General features: G+C 38.2%; 1 protein-coding gene across 1 annotated transcript; it reads right to left on the reverse strand.

Annotated features, from left to right (window-relative positions):
• Window positions 1–10,268: 10,268 nt before the first annotated feature.
• sncaip (synuclein, alpha interacting protein) lies at window positions 10,269–19,014 on the reverse strand. The gene is made up of 10 exons (XM_066644139.1): window positions 18,908–19,014; window positions 15,800–15,885; window positions 15,066–15,129; window positions 13,756–14,588; window positions 13,478–13,657; window positions 13,222–13,335; window positions 12,975–13,100; window positions 12,391–12,560; window positions 12,188–12,274; window positions 10,269–12,062 (listed from the first exon to the last, which is right to left on the reverse strand). The coding sequence occupies exons 2-10, from the start codon at window positions 15,854–15,856 to the stop codon at window positions 11,075–11,077; spliced, it is 2,619 nt and encodes an 872-aa protein (XP_066500236.1). The 5' UTR covers window positions 15,857–15,885; window positions 18,908–19,014; the 3' UTR covers window positions 10,269–11,074.
• Window positions 19,015–19,267: the final 253 nt, after the last annotated feature.

The following is a 19,267-nucleotide window of genomic DNA, read 5'->3' on the forward strand; positions in this document are numbered from 1 at the left end:
TGATCCCACAACCTCAAGGATGCTGGAGCTGTGTGACTGATTCACTTTTTTGGGTTGTGGTAAATGTCTTGCTAGCAAATCATGCATCTTCACTGACCAACATTAACCTGCAAGTCATACTTTGGGCGGCCTAGGCAGCATATATACATTCATGGCTTTTGACAAGAGCACTAATTGAGACAAAATAAAATTTTAATCCCATTGACATAACGTAATATTCCAGCCCGAGGGATCAAACCTTACTTTGTCTTGTGGATGTTAATGTCATTACACACTTGACAGTGAATATAACTTGTGCATAGAGGTTAGTGTGGCGCAACAGGTAGTGTCACTGTCAAACAGTTCTGAGGTTGTGGGTTCAAGCTCTGCTCTGGGTGACTGTTTGTGAGAAGGCTGGTATGTTATCCATGTGGGTTTTCTCTGGGTGCTGTGGTTTCCTCCCACGGTCCAAAAACATTCCCAGTGGACCCATAACTTGATAAGTGATTACTGACCATGAATGAATATAGTTGACAAAAGAAACTCTTCAAAATACAAATACCATAAAAGAAAGAAGTTTAGGAAAATCATATTACTGGTTTATAACTTGTTACTGTGTACTTCAGATAAAAATTATTTACTTATAATTTTTTTATAAAAATTAAAATTTATTACTGAACTGATGTATGAAAGTCCTACACCCATCAACCATAACATTATTACCACCTCCTTGTATCTACGTTCACTTCCCATTCTCTTAGCTCCACTGACCGTACAGAAGCACTTTGAAGTGCTGCAATTACAGACTTTTATCCATCTCCTGCTTTACATATTTTGTTTGCCCCTTTCATGGACGCTCACAGGACCACCACAGAACAGGTATTATTTGGCTGGTGGATCATTCTCAGCACTGCAGTGGCACTGACATGGTGGTGATGTGTTAATGTGTGTTGTGCTGGTATGGGTGGATGTGACAATTTGGTATGGATGGATCTGACAGCTTCTGGAGTTTTAAACATCTTACAATGTGTTATGTTCTCCGATGGCTGTGCGCCTTTTCCAGGGTGAATACCAATACCAATACCAATTGTGACCCTGATCAGGATGAAGCAGTTACAGAAGGTGAATGAGTGAATGTTGAATTTAAATAATTTTTTATAATAAACTATATAAATAAACTTTAAAAAAAGTTTTACGTTTTTGGGGTGTTGTTATAGTAACTATACTGACTCACTTATATAATGTGCTTTGATGCCTGAAATTAATGTTATTTTGGAGTTTGACCAACTGCATGTTCATTTTACCCTGGTCACTTTCCAAAATATTATTCCTTTGAATTAAACAGATTTTTTAAGTCTAATATATGTGTATGACCTTTATTGTGCCTGAGCATTCAGTAACTAGCTGAATAAGTGCTTTTGGTCTATTAGTGTACCATAGTTTTTATCCAGAGCAAAGTTTCAGAGTGTCAGAAACAAACAGATGTGTTTTATGTCCGTTTGGAATGCAACAGAGCAATATATATTTCAGGTTAATTTTAAGGCTTGAGTAATCTGAAAAAACATTAGAGGATGCCATTTCTGGCTTCTTCTGAAGCTGATGTCATCATTAAAAATCACTTTCATTACATGAAATAGAGAATAAATGGGAAAGGTTTTTGTAGCCTGGTTGATGCCATTAGTCCTAACTGCATGAGAACCCATGGCTAGGTTCCCCATATCCCTCCCCTTTTCCAGCTGGTGTCCCCCAGCAACAGAATTGCAAATGAGCTGCCCGGTGCCACTGAGCCATGACAATGCACTATATGTCTGGCTTTGCTGTAATGAACAGCTATTTATGGCAAATAAGGTGGATGGTGGAACACGGGTCTAAATGATGTGCTTCTGTTGCTGCCACTCTCCAGAGGCCACAGCAGGGGGCTTCCACTGGATGCTTGAGCCCCCTAAGCCCCCCTTCCCTCAGATTGAGCTGGCTGCCTTTAATGGGTGATACTCAGAGATCAATGGAATAGGTTAAAGGAGCCATTGCATTCCAATGAATAAATGACAAAATGCCAGTGGCAGTGGTGCCTAAGCAGCCATAGGGAGAGACGTCAAACACTTAAAAGCAAGTGGGCTATAACTAAAAAAAAAAAAAAAAAAATAGAAAAAATTTTGCAGCCATTTAATGTCAGAAAAATATACAAGCGTGTATTTTGGGTAGAATTTGATTGCGAGTATATGTACTGTATGTACAGGGGTTAGACAATGAAACTGTCATTTTAGTGTGGGAGGTTTCATGGCTAAATTGGACCAGCCTGGTGGCCAATCTTCATTAATTGCACATTGCACCAGTAAGACCATGTGCATCCAATGGTTCAAACATTGTATCCTGAAGGCGGTGCCATGTATCAGGATGATAATGCCCCAATACACACAGCAAGACTGGTGAAAGATTGGTTTGATGAACATGAAAGTGAGTTGAACATCTCCCATGGCCTGCACAGTCACCAGATCTAAATATTATTGAGCCACTTTGGAGTGTTTTGGAGGAGTGAGTCAGGAAACATTTCCTCCACCAGCATCACATAGTGACCTGGCCACTATCCTGCAAGAAGAATGGCATAAAATCCTTCTGACCACTGTGCAGGACTTGTATATGTCATTCATTGTCCAACCCCTGTGTATATATATATATATATATATATATATATGTGTGTGTGTGTGTGTGTGTGTGTGTATCTGCAGCAAATGTGCAAACGATTTTTGAGACCTCTAAAAATTGATTTCAGCAATTTATGGTGCACCCATTGCTAAAACCCATTGTGTAACTATGCACAAAAAAGTACAATCCTCATAGAAAAACACTGGCCAATGAAATGAGATTTTCCTGAGCAGCTGTACTTGAGCCTATGGGCCACCATCCATTCTCAGTGCTAAGTGTTGGCTAGAGGAGTATAATGCCATCCAGCTTTGGCACCTGGAGCAGTGGTACTGCATTCTCTGGAGTTATGAAGCCCCACCCAGTACTAATAGCATGAGATGGAGTGGTGATGACAGTGGTCCAGAACTAATCATCCTTACCAATGCTCTTGTTGCTGTATGCAATTAAATCCTCACAGCAATATTACAACATCTAGTTGTAATGAAGACACTGTTACTTCAGGAAAAAAAAAATTATTGTATTAATGTTAATAGTAATAATATTAATATTATAAAAATATTATTACCCTTATCTTTAGAAGCAAATGTGGGCATTAATTTTCTATAATTAAACAGGCTGTTTTTGTTATTACTGTACTTTTAAAACAAATGTTTGCATATAATATTTCTGTTCAGATTGGCTGACCTCTACTGTCTATTCCAAAAGCATTCCAGGTTGAAACACTCCTTCTAAGTAAATTCCTGTTGGCGGAATACATGTGTAAATGTGAGGATCTGTGTGACGTCACAAAAGCAGTGAGCTCAAACAAGTTGTTTTCACGTCTTAGTTTCAATATATAGATTGTAGAGAGCGGGAGGTGTATGACTTCAACTATGTTCAGATATTTCATCTGAGTACCTGAATTTAAATCAAGGAAAATGCAGTTTTCAATGAAGTGGGTTTTTTTAAATGCAATTAATACTTATATCTATAACTTAACCCTAACCCTAACATTAACTTCAATGCATGCAATGTAAATCTAATTCTAAACCTAACAATCGCCCTGTCACCTTTGATAATAAACTTCCATCCAATTAACCATTTGAATACCTGTAAATTATAGTTTGCTCTCGGAGTAAAGGCTCATGAATAAAACCTCAGCAGCTGAACACACACTGGAGAAGAACACAAAGCCATGGCATGGACTGTTATTTTGATATGCCCCACAGACAGGTTTTTTAAATAATATCCATTTTTACCAGAGGGGGTCTTTAAACCTTTGTGCCAAAAGATTTTTAAGTAAGTGCTTTATAATAGAAAACTGTCAAATACATTATTAACGCTGAACACAGCATTCATGCCATGGAAAACTGTGATGATCTTGTGGCTGATTGTGGGTTTGGCAGCTATTTTTGCAGCTATTTTTTTGATTAATTGAAAAATCAAAATATAGTTTTTTTTATACATTAGCATAAGACTTTGTTGTGATTAAAAACATAATCATGAAATCCAATAACAACCGTCATAGAAATATATTCTAAAAATATTTGCTGTGTTCTTTTGAGTGAAATCATAAGAATAAATGCAACCACAAAGAAAGCATGCTCAGTTGAGGGGGGAACAGAATATTTAGTGTAGAAGACTTAATTCCATTCATACCTTTCCATAATATCTTCAAAAGAGTAGAAGCAGTTACTCATTTTAGTGTTTCCCATGAGCATAAAACCTCAGTGGGAGGCAAAAAAGGCAGACTTTATTTCTGTAATCGCATGTTTGATTTGGAACAATGTCAGTGTTTTCTCTCAAAGCATTTCTGCCGTTCTGCAGTGACAGAGATTTATACGGAAGGTGAAGCATGGCAGTGAAACATATCATGAGAAATAGTTTGGGTACATTCTAATCACGCTGCCAGTGCCAGATACAGATAGATGGTGTTATTCAACAGAAATGAGGCTAAAGGTACTAGTTTCTCAACATAATGATTATGCAGTTTATTGAAGCATAGAATGATTTTTATGTTATTATATATGTTCATCTTCAAGGAACATTTTTATTTCAAATGTGTTCACTGAGTCTAGTCATATGCTTTTTATGCTGTTGGTGACCTTTAAGAAAATATTTAAAGGAGCACTAGTTAGTGTTATTTCATTTACTTTCTAATACAAATAAACTGTGTAATATAAAAAAAACAGGATTTTCTTAAAATGGCATGAGGGTGCTTTCTGTGCCTGAGAAAACCTGTTTCAACAATGGTACTCGAGGAACAAGGTTCTATCTCAATTGTTGTGCTTCGCCTTCTTGACCACTGGAGGTTCTTTGATTAATGCAGTATTGCATTGGTTGGGATTTGGAATGCCAGTCCTCTGGTGACAATGTAGGTGAACTACAATAACATGAACAATGAACATTTCAATGGCAACTGTAGTCTCTTGAAGTTAGCTGCAGGTTTGTTTCTAAATGTTAATAACAAGTTATGTATATATGAAACACTTCTGGAGCAGTCCCTAACTCTGAGTAAGTGTGTGAAAAATACCACACATATTTGTGCCGTTCCTACACAATTTAGGATTAAGTTGGTTCCATGAAAATTATAAACCTCTTCTAATATTACTATTACATTATGATTAGTAATATTTGTAGAACTAGTGAGTGAAACTACTATTAATATATGTATATGTAGTTTGTGATAATGAAAGTATTAAAAAGTGGCCATGTAACAGTGCTAAACTTTTTGTTGAGGTGTCTGAAGTACACCATTTATTGTTGGCCAAGGGTCAGAAAAACAAAACAATATAGAAAACAATCACTTGGCAGCGTGCCTGAATGACACTGTTATAAAGTCCAGACCTACCACTTTCACTTTCTTTGCTCTCTAGCTATTTCCTTCTGGCAGCTGCTGATTTCATGGGAGAAGTAAACACCTCTTTTGTAATACCGTTTGAGCAAATGCACTTTTCAAGGTGTGGGATATATTCGGCAGTAAGTGAACAGTCAATTCTTGATATGTTTGACTTGAATTCTTGAATTCTAAATGACTTTGACCAGAGTCAAATTGCTGATGACTGGGTCAGCACGCCTCTAAACAGCAGGTGTGGGATGTTCTCTTTATGCCGTGGTTAATACCTACTGAAATAGTCCAAGGAAAGACATCCAGTAACAGCATTGTGAGTGCCCCTTTGTAATTTGTCAGTTGTGATGCACATCTGGCTCATGTAGTCTGATCCCATAGAAGAGCTACTGTACACAAATTACTGAAAAAATGAATGCTGCATGTGATTTAAAAGGTGTCTGAATACTCACTGCATCAGCTTCCTGTGTACGTGGCTGTGTAGTTTCAGACTGGTCTAATTAATAATGTTTCCTTTGCATCATGTGGCCAGCTGGGTATGTCGCTTACCTGGGGAAGAGATGGCACTGGATTCCCTAAGGGAAGAAGTCAAATTGGGAGGTGCTGTGTGTTGCTCTGGGCAATGTTCTCATGGGAAACCTTGGGTCTTTGCATATATATGGAGGTTATTTTGACTAGTACCACCTACTTAATCATTGTAGATTCACTCCCCTTCGTGGCAACAGTATTCTCTAATTTCACACTGCAGTTATTGTTCAAGATGTTGAATGGGTCTTCAATTCGCCAATCTCAGTCTGCTCGAGGATCTGTGGGAAGTGCTTGAAAAACAAGAATGATTCATGGAGGCTCAACCTAGTGACTTACAGGACTTAAAAGTGTCTGCTGCTAACATCTTGGTGCCAGATAGTACAAGACATTTTCAGAGGTCTTGTTGGGTCAGTGCCTCGACAGGTCGGAGTGGCTTTGATGTCACGAGGTGGGGGTCTACACAATATTAGCCAGGTGTTTTTAATGTTTTGACAAATCAGTGTAGTTATATAACAGCAGATACGTGTCATCTGTCTCGTTTTAAACTATTTCTTGGGCAAGTGTTTTGACAGGAGGTTAGAGGGCATTTTTCCACAGACAGCATCGCTGCTCCTCCACATGTACACTTAGAGGATTGACTGACAAAACTGCAGAAATAAAATAACTGTCTGTGTCGGTCTCTCTCTCACACACACATCTGTTTCTCACAGAAGCTCTCTCCTCTCTTTTTTTCTCTCACTGTGCCTCAATCTTTATGACCTGAATTTCTATCCACAGGTTTACACACCGTAGCCATCTGTCATTTTTAATCAGAAATTCCTCTGCACATTATAAATCAGCCATTAAAATGACAAAGCAAAAATGGCCGCTCTCGTGTGGTGGCCCCATTCTATGGAGCATAAAGTGATTCTTCAAAAAAACCATTTTTTTCTTTTTTTAGAAAAAATAATAAATATTCAAATTTCATAAACGATATTTGTTTTGTTGCAAGTAAAAATGACTGCTTATTATTAAAACACACATTTTTTCAACTTCTAATACTGAATTAGAAAATAACTATAATGGGTTTTAGTTTTGTAATTTGTTGTTGACTTAATATTTTAAGTTATAATTAACAGAAATAGTTGAGTCCCAGCATCACCTAGATTCTAGCAACCACCACAGTATTATGAGTTTAGATGGCCTCTTAAATAACACGAGATACCAATAAGCAGCAGCTATACATTTTAACGTACACCATCTTTGCACTATACGCTACAACACTGCCAGCTCATCTCAGGGATCATCAGATAGGCACGTCCGTCAGTTTTTTGCTGAATTAAGCCCATGGCATGTCTGGGAGACTCAACAGTGAAATCTGGTGTCCCAGACCCAGCCCTGTCCAAATAGCTTTACGTCATGTTCTTCTGTGTAGATCCACACTGGCGTCCCTGGTGACTAAGGCTGCACCTAGCCCTATTGGCACAGTTAATGCATTCTCAGTGCCACAGATTGCTTGATTTATTACTCTGGTTTTGAATTATGGTTACAGAAATGATGTTACAGAAGACTAAAATAAACAAAGCAATCTGGCATTTTCTCCAACAATTCTTTGTCACATTATGAGACAGACATTACACTGACACCTAGTGGCCTGGATGCACCAGAGATTCTGTGGTAAATTTGTTTCAAACATGGCTGCCATGCTGTGGGGGACTAATTCGATGGAGTGTACACAGGCTAATTCAGATACTACAAATATTTGAATCTTTATCTTATCTGAGTTGCAATTTATAGACAAAAATATATAAATAAATAAATGAAAACAATACAAACCCCATTTTTGCTACTGTTTGGTGGTAAAAACCTGAATTCTGAATTTCTCTGTTTATTATAAGAGTTTCTACACAGCAATGCTTCCCTCTTCTGGCCTTTTACAGCAGTATAACTGCCATTAACTTTAAAACCTCACCTAATTGCCTTTGTGCTGTTACATTCATTACGTTAAAGAAGCATTAAAAATTATTCAACAAACAGCACTGTTTTGTGTAATATGCTGGACTCATTTTGGAGTAGAAAACAAATCACCTACATTAATATTTATTGTGCTGTTTTGAGGGCTAGTTTTTAAAATGATTTGCATATGAAAACACATTTACAAGTCAATATCAAGGACACATAATAAAAAATGAAAAATATCATTGCACAGTCTCATTTGCAACCTGTGTTCAAAGGACAAAGCAGAGAGAGGAGGGTGGAGGGGGAAAAATGAACGAGTTGTTGTATAATTACTTTTTTTTGAAAGGTTGCATATATCAGTATCCATCATCGCTGCCATTACATCAATTAATGCTGTTGAAGGGTGAAAAATTGTCACAGGTCTGGCAGAAACCTTTTCTCATCCTTCACCAGGAGAACTTTCCTCCCAGCGTTTGTTTTTTCCCCTCCTCCTTTCCTTCCTTTCTCTCTCTCTCTCATTTTCTTTTTTTTCTCCCCTCCACTGGCATTAACTGCTGTCATCCCAGAAACAACAGAGCCCAGCGGTGTCAATTATATTTGATTGACTGAGTAAAGCACACACAAATAAGCCAAAACAATGGACACAAAAATCTATATATGACTCCTCCTGTCAAATCAAGTGCTTGTCTCCTCCATTTTCATGCTGCACAACAGGCCGCCAGGCCCGTGCCTTAAACGTTTGCCCACTACCACAAGCCCCCCGCACCGTCACCAATTAAAGGCCCGGCTCCTTCAAAAGGTGGGCAACGACTCCCTTGGACATTGCCTCCAACTGTTGTCCAATAAACGAGGGCTAATTCATCAGCTTAACTTCACTTACAAAAACCCGGCCTCCCCAGGTAGCACTCTTCCTGTAAAAAATGAAGTGCTCTCCTTGTTGGAGGAGAACAGAACACCTATGTTTTATGGCACTCCTTTCATTCGCCAAATGAAAACCAGGTCTTTCTGACACATTTGTACCTATATATATATATATATATATATATAATGCACACTGTGCACATTTACTTAATTTGAGGTCACAATTTAAACGTTATTTTTTTCATGAATCATTTGTATGTAATTCTGGAGTGATTGAGCTCCATCTGTACTGAATGTACTGGGTTTACATTCATGCCCCACAAGAATTAATAATCTAATATTTTCCTCCCAGAAAAGTACACACTTGATAACAAAAGAAACATTGAATACGTTGGTTCACAAATATTGGTGATGCCATGTTATGTGTCTGTAAAATTCAGCATTATTTTAGCCAAATCAGTCTCTAAATTAAAGTATATTTCAGTCAAAGTTTGATTTTACATATTTCCTTTACATTTATAGTTATTCTTAATTCATTAACTGTAACCGCTTATCCAGTTTAGGGTCAAGGTGGGTCCGGAGCCTACCCGGAATCATTGTGGCAAGGCAGGAACACACCCTGGACGGGGCGCCAGTCCTTCACAGGGCTCACACATTCACACCTATGAACACTTTTGAGTCAACAATCCACCCACCAACGTGTGTTTTTGGACGTGAGAGGAAACCCACACAGACACAGGGAGAACACATGAAACTCCTCTCACTAGCAGTTCAACACATAACATTCCAAATATATTATATTTCCAAATAAAATTCAAAATATCCATGTTGATTTTAATCCGTCATTGTAAGGGAGGAGTCATTTCAAAATGGTTACTTGTTTAAAAAATGAGAGCTGTACGGCTGTACATGAACTTCTTTTTTTATGGCAAAAGTCCCATGCTTTTATAAAAAGGCAAAGCCACAAGAGGGAAAAGCCTGTCCTCGTTCTGAAGATATACACTTGCAGTTACATTAAAGATTTCAGCTAGTCACTACAAATAATATGCTAATGTGACTTTATTCACATACTATACTGAGGTTATAGGTTTCTCTCCATTCAAAATGAATGGGGCCTGGTCTTGTATGAGTGGAAATAATGGTCTGGAGGCAAGTGGACAGACTTTTTATAAAAAAGCATTTAGCTGTCATATAGTAGGATATACTTTGTTGAATGGTCACCAGTGATCCTAAAGAAAGAGGTCCAAAAAATGTTGTCTTTAATTGGATTTATGTCTATGACCATTTTTAAGCTTTGTGGAAATTTTGTTGTGAAAGGAGAAATATAATCTTGTTCTCCATAGATTAATTACACAATGTATCATGTAGGATAAGAAGGAAGTAATATCTATAATGTAAACATCATCAGTTCAAATCATATTTTTAAATTACACAGACAGAATGAAGGTAAATGCATTTATTTTTTTTATCTTAAAATGTTACATTGGTTGCAATAATGCTTTCTTTCCTTCGAACATAATACTTAAATTATAACACATAAATTTGTTTTAAATTGAACAAAAATACACTACAGATTATACATATATATAATTTTAAAAAAGACTGGAAATCATGATTCTATAGATCAAAATTAAGAATCAGTCGTGATGATTGTATAGACTACAGCTTTCTGTATGAAATATTGCCATCTCTAAAGTAGTTCCAATTATAGATTCACATGAAATGATGGAACATGCTTTTCTGCCTAGAATACAGCACAATATGATGTGTGGTGTTGTTCTGAATGAAATGTGGTCATATACATTCATGCCATTCCCTAACACACAGATCTATAGAAAAATCACTTACCTATTACGTATGGTTTGTATTGCATTAAGTTTGAAAAGCAGATCTATTAGCAAAGAGAGTCTTGCTACTCAGTGAGTCATAAAACTGTAAAATGAGAACGTGGTTGTATAAAAATCACAGTGCTGGTAAATGAGTGCTTTTACAAGTCCACTTACACAACGCAATACTGAAAATGGGACTATGAAAATATTAGGCTTTTCTTACATACCGTGGTTCCAAGAAAATCAAGATGCTAAAATGAATGTAGTTACTTGCATTTAAAATTCAACAATTGCCTGATCTCCAATTGTATGCTGAGTGGATTTGAGTCCATCATTTATGTCAAGCGCATACAAGCGAATGGTTGGACCTCAGTTACCAAAAATCCTTTGAAAATACTCGAAAGGATTTTATACTAAATGCTTTAAGAAGTGATAATAGGGTCCTGCTCTGCTGTCTCAGGAAAGGCACTTAAACAGCGCTCGCCTTGTTTTTGCATTTGGACAGACCCCCTGGACTGGCCTTAGCATCTGTTTTTTTCCCAGACTGACCTTGTGCTGAACTACAAACAGGGTGTTTGCCAGGAGACATGGCTTGAGTGTTATTGTTGTTGCTGTTCTGATTCCCGCTCAGTGTCTCCATGATGGAGCGAAAGGTTCCGAAGGGTCTTTTCCCTGATTCTGAAGATTTTTCTTTACCAGATGCTCCTTTGACCACCTCCCCTGCTTGGGCATCCTTGTGAACAACTGGCGCTTCATCAAAAGTCACCCTGAGTTTAAGGTTCTGTGAGGTTTTCCTGCGAGAGGATGGGGATTTAAGAGCGCTCTTTGGGCTTGTTGTGGCTTTTTGCCCATTGCTGAAATCAGCTAAGTCCCCCGACAAGTCGTTTTTTGTTTCATGATCAATTTCACTGTGGTCTGTTGGGGAGGGATTGTACCCATCCATGGATTTGGAAGTCCTGAGCGCAAACGAGAACTTTCGCTCCGTGGCTGAGGTATGCTTCTTCGTCAGTAACTGCATCCCAGATACAGGTTCCTCACTTTCTGCTATTGGAAGCTGGGTGGGCCTCTCAGGCTTGGAAGTGCCTGTGGCCTGCTTGGTCTCATCTGGAGGGTAGGAATCTGTGTCTGATTCGCTCAGGGAACGCTGCATGATTTGTTTGAGACGGGCCAGTTTCAGCTCCCGCCTCTCGATCACACCCAGTCTCCTCAGTGGCCCGGTGCCAGGCCCTGTCCCTGAATCTGTTGTGCCGCTGGCGCCATCTACTGCCCCCTCCTGGAACTCCAGACTGAGCTTCTCTTTGGAGCCCACTCTCTCAGCAATGTCCTTTCCCAGAAGCTTGCGCAGGACTGCATCCGATTCCACATTCCTCTGCCTCAGCACCCAGTGCCCATCGCCAGGCGTACCCTCTGCAGTCAGGGTCATTTCAGGCCAAGACTCAGATGGAGCAATAAGCGAACTAATAGAAAAAACACAGATGAATATTATGGTTGGTTTTATTCTCTTTTAAAATATTCCACATAAATCCAGGAGTAGTAAAATGGCAAATGTAATTTGATATAATGAAGAAATTAGAAAAAAGACCTGGGTGATCGTGGTCTTCCATTAGGGTCCTGGGACTGGAAAAGAAGCTGAAGCTGATTTTGGATAGCAATTCTTGCTGTAGTTTGTCTACAAAAATAAACATTGACCAGAATGTTCATCTTTGAAATAAACAAAATCATTTGAATTCAGTTTACAAAACGAATGTCTGTAAAATCATATGAATATATTTTAGGTCTGCTTACTCATGGAGCTGTTTGGTGAGCTTAACAACTTGTGAGGCTAGAGACATGCATGTCTCCACCACCACCAGGTAACGTGAGCATGTGGTATGGCCTTGTCTCTCAGCACACTGGGATGGCCTCTCACCCTGCTGGTTTTGAATGGTGACATTTGAGCCATACTCCACCAATGTCTTGAATAAAGGGAACAAAACATACAAAAAGATAATATAATTACAGTTCCTGTAATGAAAACACATTGCTTAAACAGTCTATTTCACACATTGTTAAAAAGCATTCACTGCAGTAGTGAATGCTGGTTCCAAATTAAGCTCAAATTATCTACTCAGTGGTCGACCAAAACTCCTTAACTTTGACAATTCTCTATTCAAAGCAATATTATTCCTTACATCAACACACTTCCCTTGACTGCTGACTAGAAATTTGAGTAGCCTGCACAAACAGGAAACATCAGGGAGAGCGGTATCCTGTTTCCACATTTTTTCATTGTCTGGCAGAAGTCAACTACATTTCCAAACACCCCTTTCCTAAAGCTTTTATCAAAAATTATAGGATTGATGAAAACCTGAAGTCAACATGTTTTTTACCTGAAGGCATCCGAGATGACCATATTGAGCAGCAACATGCACTGCACTATTGCCATTTTGGTCTACTTCATCCAGGGAGATGGCTTGTTCCTGCATGAACTGTAGTAGCCACAGCAAAATTCTTTCCTAAAAATAAACAAAAAAAAAAAAAAAAAACACAGCTCGTCTATTTGAGTCAGCTCAAATAGACACGTTCAATCTAGGACAGAAACTTCTTTATTGAACTTATTCCATGTTTGATACTCACCTGACCATATCGTGCTGCATAGTGGATTAAACTGGGGTGATCCCGTGTGCAGCTAAGCTCTGCAATGGCCTCCGTTTCACTCACCATCCATCGCACACACTCCAAATGTCCATTCTACAGAGATAATATATATATTATATATATAAACCAGATCAAATTTCTAAATCATCTAGGAAATGGTTTGTTGTTCTAAAATGTATACAGTTTTGCAAAGAATGATGAAGTATCTTCTCCAAAATATGACTCTTCAGCTCACCCTGACACCCAGACCAGCAGGTGTTAACTGCTGGTTGTTCCGTTCATTGAGACAGTCTTCCCCCATGAGGGAAGTGAGGTGTTGCAGGCAGTCTGCATGGCCTTGTGCAGCAGAGATATGAAGAAGGTTGTTCCCATCCTCATCTCTAACCAGCTCCAGATTCTCTGTCGCAAAGTGAGGCTGAGGATTGTACAAAGAAGACATTTGAGTAATACATAGAGTATTTTGTTATAACATGTTGGCAATGCCAATCTCAGTAATTCTGCAGGGCTCCTTACCAACAGTGAAATCTGCCCTTCTCGGACAATGTTGATTATATTCTGAGACTTCTTGGTTTCTTCATCACATTCTCCAAATGCTCTTGGGGTGCTCCAAGACTTGCTGCTGTCTATCCTTCCTGCTGTACTTCCCTGAATTGGGAACAAGGGCTGGGTGCCTGGAGTGTCAGTTCCAGCCTTATGGGTTGGTGTTTCTGGATATGTTCTGCTTGACAGGAGTTTATCCACTTCGGTTATCGAGCAGTGCAGCGAACTTGGGGAGTGGTCGTATCCAACCGTTTGTGCCCTGAGATAGTCTGGATCCATGGACTTCGACTTTCTCATGTCCGGCCAGTTAACAGGCGAGAGTACACAGTACTGCGTTCCACTGGCCAGGCTTTCAGAATGAGTGAGGGATGATGCCTTGATGCCGAGACACCTATCACTGGCATTACTCCCTGAGGTCCGCTTATCAGAAGCCACTCTGGGAAGGGTTGCCATTTGCTGGTTGGATTTAATATAAGGCACATCCAGTATCTCATCCATGTCCAAGTCATAGTGCTCCAGCTCCCCAAAAAGTGCTCCATTTCCAAGGCCTTTACACTTTAGCCCCTGAACATCACATGGAGTCACAGTTGTTTGAAGTCCTTTAGAGGAAGATTCTTCCTTGTTACTTTGTACATTTTCCCCTGGACCCTTACTGTCAGTTTCAGTGTCTAAAACTTCGGGTTGATGTTTAAGTGGTGAAACCCTTTTAACAGGCCTGAATTTGCTGTACACATCAGCAATTCCAGTGGGTTTGATCCCGCTACCACTGTGTGATGAGGCACTTCGACCCCAATTGACACCTGGAGCTGAAAAAGTACAATGAAATTACATTCAGATATAAATAATTTTTTACAGGTGTTGCTTAAACTGTTGACCTCTAAAAATGTAGTTTTTATGTGTGAAGGGGCAGGCAAAACAATAGTAAATAATTAACTATTGAAAACATCTTCATGGCATTTCATGCTACGTAGTGACTGACAGACACATTGCCATGATATACAATATGCATATACAAAAATATGTATGATTGCAAATGTCAAGTTACATTCAAAGTCAAACCCAACAGTGTAAACAAACGGGAAAAATCTCTCAATTTTTTCTACTTTGGCAGTGTAAGTCTACATAGCTATAACAACTGACAGAAAGCTGATGGCCTCATTCACATGTATTATTGCATGTGAGTAACTAAACATTTGACAAGACCAAATCCTAACTAGGATTTCCCTAACTGTCACACATTATGTAACATTTATATCACATTCAGATTCCAACAGTTCACATACCTTGTCTCTCCTCAGATTGTGCATCATTCCTACGGCAAAGTTCTGGAATGCTTTTTGATGAGTACTACAATGAAAAAAAAAACATCAGATCATCTCATAGCCTACTATGCACAAATATGGCCACATACCCTATAACTCTTTCATAACAGATATCTCATTGGATCTTCAAACATTCGTCAAATGTGCATGGTAATATTTCTTCATACAGATAACAGTGATCTTTAGACAAATAATTCAATGAACATTAGCTTATGCTACTATTTCATGTTATTTTTCTGGAGGCAAAACATCACCATAACATGTGGTAATTAAATAGAGCCAAGATAGGCCAAATGTGCTTATCTGAGGCAGTTTTAATTGAGCCAAATAACACACTGGCTCTTTTGCAACACAAATAAATGCTTAATTCTTCAGTGAAGTGATCAGCTAAATCAACAAACAGGACTCTAGTCTTGCGTACATCTGTCTCAGAAACGTTGTTGAGACAAAACAGGATTATGCTTAAAATGCATTTAAATATAACAGTAAGAACTGCAGTCAAAGGATTTGTGAAAATATCGGTTCATCACTAAGTGTTTACCATATCAGCTTTCATCAGCAGGACAAAACTTTATTTAAATCCCTTCATTGCTAATATGTCTTAATTCTACTCCATAACAGGCTTTGCTATTCTCATATACCTCCTAACATCTTTTAATTTCAATCCAATTTCAAAGTATCACTTATTTACTTACAGCTAAATCATCACTGAAATCAATCTCGTCTAGGTCCAAATACTCAGGAGCATCCATCTTCTGTGAGCATTATGTCCAAGGTAACCCTGTTGAAAGTGTGTGCAACACAATGACATTTTAAATAAGGCCAACACATTTTGTTTTCCCAAATGAAAACAGTCAGTCTACTATTTGCACAAACAGCTTAATTGAAATGGGTTGTGTATCACAATGTACCCAATATAGGACAAAAATAGGGGAACAGATTGGGGAGAAGTATATCTCATAAAAAATCTAACAACAAAATAAATGATTAGTTCTGGTTTTTGTACTCAGAAAAGGGTAAACACATGAAGAAAATTTATGACACAAAAGAAGGCATTAGTGAGTGTATACTGCATTTACAATTGTCAAAAAATTACATCACTAGCCAATGGAAACCCTATTTCTATACAAACCCTGTTTCTAGAAATTTGGGGGAAAAACAAAACGTGAGTTGTTTATTTTCTTGAAATTTCTTTTAATTGACCTAAGAACAAAGAAAGAGTTTTGTGTTTTGTATTACACAATATGAAACACAAAATCCTGCAGTTTTGTCTCTTATGGCACATCATGAAGAGGAGAATGAGACAGTGGTGACTACAAACAGCAGCTGCTGTCTTGTAACAAGCAAAAATAGTCAGAATTTCCATTTGCAAAACTTCATTAATAAGTGTTATTAAAACGAAAAACTATGTATCACAGTGGTAAACATACCTCTGTCCCAACTTATTGGGACTGTGTGGCAGGCATAAAATCCTATATTTTTTTATGTCTGCAATATATAATCAGGTTGGTCAGTGATGAGAGTAGAAATATTTTCTGTGCACTTTTGTCAATTAGATCAGAGACACTTTCTTTTAATGTATTTTGCAAAAATCCTACAATTTCCAGATATAGGGGTTAAATTAGTCTCAGTCACAGACGCTCCGCCCACAAGTAGATGGAGAGTCTCAGCAGTTAAAATCTGATTGGCTATCTGTATGTCTGTGTATATGAACTTCTGTCTGTTGTTTGTAATGGCTCTGTTATTAGTTCAAAGTGAAACAAAGATTGCCTGAATAGCAGACTTGCGATTGGTCTTTTTGCGTGTTAGTCAAATTTATTCTCTGCAATAATAAATGGTTCTTGGTCGTTAAGTGGCGAAATGTACCAAACGTTCCCTAGAGAGTCTGGTGATGCAAGATTTTATAAGGTTGTATTAACCAGTGGTCTGTTGGTATTAATGCCTACTGCTAATCAATATCATTAACTATAAGTTAGTTTACAAACCAGGTTTACAATAGGGCTTACCAGAGAAATTAGAAGACTATGAGTGATTCTAGATCAAATTGCTTAAAAACTTGCTGGACCTATTTAACTACTGTAGTCTTGCATATATGTAAGATATGGGTGAAAACTTGTGAAAACCGCTGTGAACTTTGTCAAAAGTATCTGCTGACATTGACCAGAAGAACTGGTCTAAAATTCCTTGAAATATCAGACACATCTTGTTGTTACTATCAAGCAAATGGTTAAATACATTTGTTACAAATATTCTCTTAAAACTTAGTAAATAGTCCAGCCTTAAACTAAAAAAAGTATCTACAAAGCAAAGCCAACAAAAAAAAGAAAACTAGACAGTACTGGATTCACATAAAGGTCCCAGCAGGGAGCAGCAATGCACTGAGTGCCAAAAGCTTACTTAAAGAACACTGGCACAGACTTATTCCAAGAACTGTGACTGACACCTTACTGAAGTAGATTAGAGTGCAGTTCAGGTTAAAGAGCTATTTAGGTTATAGGGCAGCTGAGAATCTGAAGAACCGAGATATCTGTGCCATTTGGTATTTTTAATTTTTACAGTTAATGGTGAATAATATTTAATGAATAATAAACTATTATAGCAAATACCTTTTAGACAGGTTTACAATCCTTCTCCCCATCATTAATTAAACCCCTAAAGTCTGATCTCTGTTCATAAAAATGGCGTATTTAGAAGAAAATCTCATACTGCCTAAAGAGTGGCTTAGATGTTAATCTACTTCATATTTATTCAGTATGTGCTTATAATATTCAATTAGTCCCCTCTTCTATCTTTATTCACACTTCCTCCAGTCACCTGTGTCTCAAAAACTCCACACCAAATATTGACGGCGTTGGGTCCTATGGTTAAACTGGATCTGTGTTTTTGAGACTGTATCTGGAACTCTGCTGTTTCAAAGCAGAAATGCTCAGCCATGGTGTTGACAGCTTATTTAATACATGATACATCTTCTAACACATAAAAAAAACATGAACATGTTAACAAGATTAAAAACAAATCATGATTTTAACTGGAGGTATTATTTATCTGGAATGGAACTTGTCTTTTCATACACGTGGACACGAGTGGGATATAAAAAACTGAATAACACCTGCAATACACAACCTATATATACATATACATATATATATATATATATATATTTGTAAAAGAGCATTATGAAGAATTAACTTCGAGAGAATGTTAATTTATGAAATGTTATTATTAAAAAAGACTTAAACATATAACTACCTTTTCCTAGTCATTAATGTGAAATTGGAAACGCCTATATGTATTATTAAGGTGGACAGGGTGTGATTTAGGATGAGACAGAAGCTGACCCAGAACAGAAAGCTCAGAGGTTTCTGAGAGTCTCGCTGATAAACATGGCTAAGCTAAACTGGGCTTATTCGCCCGTCATCAGTAACGTCGTCTCCTAGCCTTAGCGGACTAGCTCCGTGGACCGTTATAGGGCTGAATTATTTAAAGAAAAACACAAAACGACGGTGTTAAGCGCCAAAGCGTCCATACTACGAGTAGGTTCACGAAAAAGTATTTAGGCCTAATTTCCTGCATGCCCGGCGAATGTTTCATAAGATATCTGGGCAGTAAAATAGCAAAGAAAACATCTGCCTGTGGTAAGCAGGGTTTTCTCTATTGTTTGTGGTGGAGCTGGTTAGCTTAGCGGAGCTGTTCCACATAAACCGACTGTACACCGGCAGAGAAAGGCCATCAAACAACGACTTATTTGTCCACACATTAACAGTCCTCCTACACAATTACAATAACACATCAGTCGACAGTACCTGGTGTTCTAGAGCCGTGTTTTTCTTTCAGTCGGTTCCCAGTTGCTCTTTTCTCTGGACTCTTCTGAGGAATGTGAGATGGAGAGCAGGAGGCGCTCCGTTATTCCTCCTCTTAACAGCAGTCATACCCCGGATATACAGCACTACACTACACTGTACTCCCTACACGCTACTGTACTGTACACCATCAGCCCACAGACCTAAATACTCTCAGCTTCTTCAATAACCTTACATTCCCCGAGGTTCGTGCTTAAACGCTTTGTGTTTCTTTCCAATGTCCAGAATAAGCAAGAAATTTGATTCAATGCTACAACAAGGGTTAATGACCTTGTTATTTCAGGGCACTAAGTTTGTATAGGC

The sequence above is a fragment of the Hoplias malabaricus genome, chromosome 14 (genome assembly GCF_029633855.1).
Source record: "Hoplias malabaricus isolate fHopMal1 chromosome 14, fHopMal1.hap1, whole genome shotgun sequence".
NCBI lineage: Eukaryota > Metazoa > Chordata > Actinopteri > Characiformes > Erythrinidae > Hoplias > Hoplias malabaricus.

Coding starts and splice junctions, on each gene's coding strand:
- sncaip (XM_066644139.1), bottom strand. CDS start 15,856: ATGGATGCTCCTGAGTATTTGGACCTAGACGAGATTGATTTCAGTGAT. Junction 15,130..15,799: donor ATTTCAGTGATGATTTAGCT/GTAAGTAAATAA, acceptor TTTTCATTGTAG/TACTCATCAAAAAGCATTCC. Junction 13,336..13,477: donor CTGCTGGTCTGGGTGTCAGG/GTGAGCTGAAGA, acceptor TTATCTCTGTAG/AATGGACATTTGGAGTGTGT.